Genomic DNA, 5,000 nt, shown 5'->3' with positions numbered 1-5,000 from the left:
ACACACACTGTACTCTCACTGCTGAACAGCTAAACACACACTGTACTCTCACTCTGAACATCTAAACACACACTGTACTCTCACTCTGAACATCTAAACACACACTGTACTCTCACTCTGAACATCTAAACACACACTGTACTCTCACTGCTCACTGCTGAACATCTAAACAACACTTACATACATATACTACATGATTACAGGAATTCGGTTTAGTTTGTTCAGTACTGTAATGAGGAGTGTGTGCATCCATTCCTCCATTTTCAGTAGCGCTTATCCTAATAAGGGTCGTCTGGAGGGGGAACCGGGGGAGTCTATCCCAGGGGACTCGGTGCTCAAGGCAGGGAACACCATGAACAGGGCACAATCTCTCTCTCTCTCTCTCTCTCTCTCTCTCTCTCTCTCTCTCTCTCTCTCTCTCTCTCTCTCTCTCTCACATACACACACACACACACACACACTCACACACACACACAGTAAGGACAATTCAGAGCCTACATCGCATGTCTTGTAAATATAGAACACAGTGAACACTCCACAGTCACACTGAGTTAAATCTCACAGAAAAGTCACATGTAATGTTTAACATATTTTATAAGTATTTAACTTTTATACCTTTTATACATTTATACCTGATTCTTTTTTTTTTTACAAAATTCATTTATATTTTATAAATTATGTGTAGTGTAGATTATATTGTATAAAGTTCACGCACTTTCTTCCACTGCTCTTGCACTACACGGCTGGAATAAAACGGACTCGTTATGGGTTCGTTGGATGGTTAATGATTAATTTAACCATGACCGAACATTTTGCAGTGGTGTGCACGTGCCTCTTACCTAGGGTGAATGTCCACGAGCAGCACGAGGGTCTGCATGGTGATCACGTCAATGCGCTTGCAGTGGAAGCGCGCGACTCGGAGAACTTTGAGGTAGGCGACGCACAGCACCACGAGCGACAGCAGGAAAGTGAGCGCGTGGAAGGCCACCGTGAACGCGGAGAACGGAACGCTGGAGGTGGAGGCGGAACGCATCGTGCACGACGCGTAGAGGCTGTGGTAGCCGAGCCAGGAGAGGCACGCTGCGGCCGCCGCGAAGCACGCGGAGTGCGCCCACGCGTAGGTGAGCGCCAGCATGGCATCCCGGTGGCGCATCCTGGAGCGGTAGCTAAGAGGGAAGACCACCGCCATCCAGCCGTCCACGCTGAGGGCGGCCACGGTGAGCATGGCGTTGGCGCTCAGAAAAGTCTCGAGGAAGGCGGCCGCGCGACACAGCCCGTTACCTCCCGGCTCCTCGTGGCCTGCGAGCGCCAGCAACGTGAGAGGCATGTTGGTGACGGTAAGCAGCAGGTTGCACGTGGCCAGGTTGAGCGTGAAAAGGCCCGCCGCGCGCTTCCTGATCTCGGGGCTGCACGCAAAGCAGATCAGCACGAGCGCGTTGGACAGCAGCGAGACCGCGAGGACAGCGAGCACCGCGATGCACGCGAGCACGTCTGCCAAGTTCATGACGCCACTCAGAAGTCAGAGCAGGTGAGCCTGGTGCTTTCCACTGCGAAACGGTGTGAGGGCATGTTGTATCAGGCACGAGACAGCTCGCTGCAGAATGGCAGCACACACGGTGGCATCACAGTGCTTACTGACCTCATCACCGTGTTCACTGTAGGTGGCATCACACATTTTGTCACATCTGTCACAGAATGGCATCAAACCGGTCTTCTTCTCACGACGGCATCACACAGTGACATTACCAGGATGACGTCACACTGCTCGTTAGGAAACTACTTTACGTTGTTCACTCCGAGTTTAGGCATCATGCAGGAAGTCATCATACGCAATTTCACTGTAAAATGGCATCAGACTTCATGCCAATGGCAGCAGGCTGTTCTTCACAGGATGGCATCACGCTCTTTACTGCGTCCAACGCCACGATGCTGGGTTGGGATTGAGAAGTTTTAGGATTGAGAGGGTTTAGGATTGAGAAGGTTTGGGATTGAGAAGGTTTGGGATTGAGATCACAGGACGACATGGCGCTGTGTTTAAGATGCAGCTTCCTCCAGGCGCGTGTATCCGAGACGCATCTCTCTCTTCCTCTTCTCTCCTTTCCACTTATCCATCATTAAGACTTCAACCCTTTAAAGATTTGTATTTACTCCACAATTCTATCGAGTTCCCGTACACGTACTCTTCCTCTCACGTGTATCTACACGCCTGGGCACTTTTCCCTCCCGGTTGACCCCCGGTCAGTGATGCGCGCGCGAGACTTGTTTAAAAAATATCCCACATTTTGGTCAGACACCAGTTTAATCCTCAATTCTGTCGGTTTCGTTTTAGATGAATAAATGCTGTTTTCTTTTCTTCTTCTCACGTGTATCTGCGTTGTACCGGCGATCTCGTGTGGAGGAGATAAAGCGCGAGCGCACAGAGCTCACTGATGCACGCGCTCTTACACTCCCGTTAGTGAAGATGGGGGAATCGACACAGAATCGGTTCTGTTTTGTGAACGATTCATTTAGAAGAGTCAATCGTTTTAACCTCGATTTCTTGGTTTGTTTTAATTCAATAGTAAGCAGCACATTATGAAGGAAAGTCTACAAGTAAACATAATGTGGGCAACTGATTGTTTGTTTGTTTCAGCTTTTACATTATTATTAGCATTTCTAAGACCTAAGGGTTGTAAAAAAAAAAAATAATAATAAAACCCTTAGGTGTTAGAAATGCTAATAATCCCACATTTTTTTTAATATAAAGTAGAGGAATATTGTATAAAATAAAAAAAATTATATATGATGATTTATGAGTATTTATTATAAATAAAGCCGTGCGTAAAAGAAATGAATCGTCTAAAATAAATGAATCAGATGTCAATAAAACGAATCATGAAATGAACGAATCGTGTGTGAAAGTAAACGAATCACTTTTTAAAAAATCAAAAATAAAAACGTGTGGAAATAAATGAATCATTAAAACACTGCATATTAATCGAATGCAAAATAAATGAGAACTGTGAACAAAAGAAAAATAAATGAATCACATGTAAAAAAAAAAAAAAATCATAATCATAATGATAATGAAGGACAGTGAAAGTGTTGCATGAGAAAACGAATATCATGCCTTAAGTAAATGTCATGAATAATGTTAAAATGAAAAAAAAAAAGCGTTCTTAACATTCAGCTCAGTGGTGTAGTCTAGTATTTTGTGAGTGAGTATACTGTGATTCCCCCCCTCCCTCCCTCCCAGCCTCATACGCACCCATCCTAGAGCGACACCCCATAGGCACCACAACACTCACTAATGCATAAAATATGCATCTACATGTAATTTAGAGCATTATTAAAGACTGCTTATGTGTTATCAACATTCACATTTATTATAAGCAACAAAAGACAGTCAGCTGATAAAACCTGAGCTCCAGGTCCCATATTCATATAACATTTAAGGCTAAATGTAGCTCTTAAAGGTATAAAGTTCACCCAAAAATGAAAATCGTGTTATTTCCTCACCCTCAATTTGTTCCAAAACTGTACGAGTTTCTTTCTTCTGTTTAACACAAAAGATGACATTTTGAAAAATAACACAATTTTCATTTTTGGGTGAACTTTATACCTTTAAGAGCTACATTTAGCCTTAAATGTTATATGAATATGGGACCTGGAGCTCAGGTTTTATCAGCTGTCAATTTTCAATGTACATTTAAGAGTGAACAATAAGCATTTGTTCAGTTTTATCACCAAAACTCTTTCATTGCAGAATATTATGAACTGAATGAACTGGTAGTTTATAAAGCTTTATAAATACATCTGTACTCGTGCTGTGGGTGAAATGTCACCCGAAGCTGCTGTAGCTTTAGGCACAGGCTTCTGAAAACACTCAGAGTTTAGTTTGGGTCTGCTTTCGTTTCAGATCTTCTTTTACGTTAGTTAGTTAATTTCTAATTTGCGCCAAAAAACACCTCCAAGCAACTCATTTTCCTCCTCGGTAGGTGACGTCATATCGGGTCACAGGCCACGGAAGCCCCGATGGTCCAAAAACGTTAGTGATTCGCAATCGCAACCACAGTCTGTGTTCGCAACACAGTGCGGGTGAATTTATGACTGAGTTCTGTCACAAAACGATATCGTTACGTATCCTCACGCTGTTTAAGTGCGTATACGGAAACCCTTGGCCTTTCCTAGTGGCTATACGGCGTATACCTGCGTATCACGTAGACTACACCACTGATTCAGCTTAACATTCATCTTAAGATACACATTTAAAAGACTCAGGTGGAAATTATATTCATTACTTTTCTGTAACATATGGAAGAGTTTCCTGAACCTTCCTGTAGACTGTATGATGCAATGTTTCCTTCTCCAAACATCTTTAACCAAACTCGTTATATCTGATACAGACAAGCCGTGAAATGGGCTTTAAAAAGCTCTTTGCATTTATAGCTTAAAACGATAACAAGAGATGGGATTGATGTTGACTTTATTCCAGCAGCCCCTGCCAGGACAACTTGGCTCTGCTCTGTGAGAAAAAGAGCCTGGACACCACAAAGACATGAGGGCAGGACACAGGACTTTAAACAACAGTGTTGTGAACTCATCCATGCTTTATAACACATTCATATGATTACGTTGTTATGAGTTAATGTTCTACAGATTTACTGTTAGTCATGTTACTCAGGGAGCTACAGTGCAGGAAGGATAAAGAAAATCACAACTGCTAATGTTAAAGCTCCTGTAGCCATGCTAGCATAAATTAGCATCACTGTTATAAACATTATAAACATATAAACATAACATTACTCAAAGTCAGGATTTGTCAGGATTTGTCATGACCTCATCTTAAAAAATTGGTTTATTAGATTTCATTAGCAGCTGTTTTTCTGTTCAACAATTAGCAAAGCTAGCTAGCTTATCAGCCGAAACTAGCATAATGCAGGTTCCATAGCTACATGTTAAATGCTAGCTAATGTCTCAAGATCTGAAATGTTTAAGTTAGAAGGATGTAGCTAGCGCAG

General features: G+C 42.7%; 1 protein-coding gene across 1 annotated transcript in view; it reads right to left on the bottom strand.

Moving 5' to 3' along the window:
• Nucleotides 1–2,439, bottom strand: part of gpr26 (G protein-coupled receptor 26) — a 19,452-nt gene extending 17,013 nt beyond the window's left edge. The window contains exon 1 of the mRNA XM_027132705.2: nucleotides 840–2,439. Within this exon, the coding sequence (XP_026988506.1) occupies nucleotides 840–1,504 (665 nt within the window). The 5' untranslated portion in view covers nucleotides 1,505–2,439. The remainder of the gene's footprint in view (nucleotides 1–839) is intronic.
• Between the last annotated feature and the right edge of the window lie 2,561 nt (nucleotides 2,440–5,000).

Source organism: Tachysurus fulvidraco, chromosome 8, assembly GCF_022655615.1.
Source record: "Tachysurus fulvidraco isolate hzauxx_2018 chromosome 8, HZAU_PFXX_2.0, whole genome shotgun sequence".
NCBI lineage: Eukaryota > Metazoa > Chordata > Actinopteri > Siluriformes > Bagridae > Tachysurus > Tachysurus fulvidraco.
Note: the sequence above shows the minus strand (reverse complement) of the source record. Positions and strands in the feature narration are given on the sequence as shown.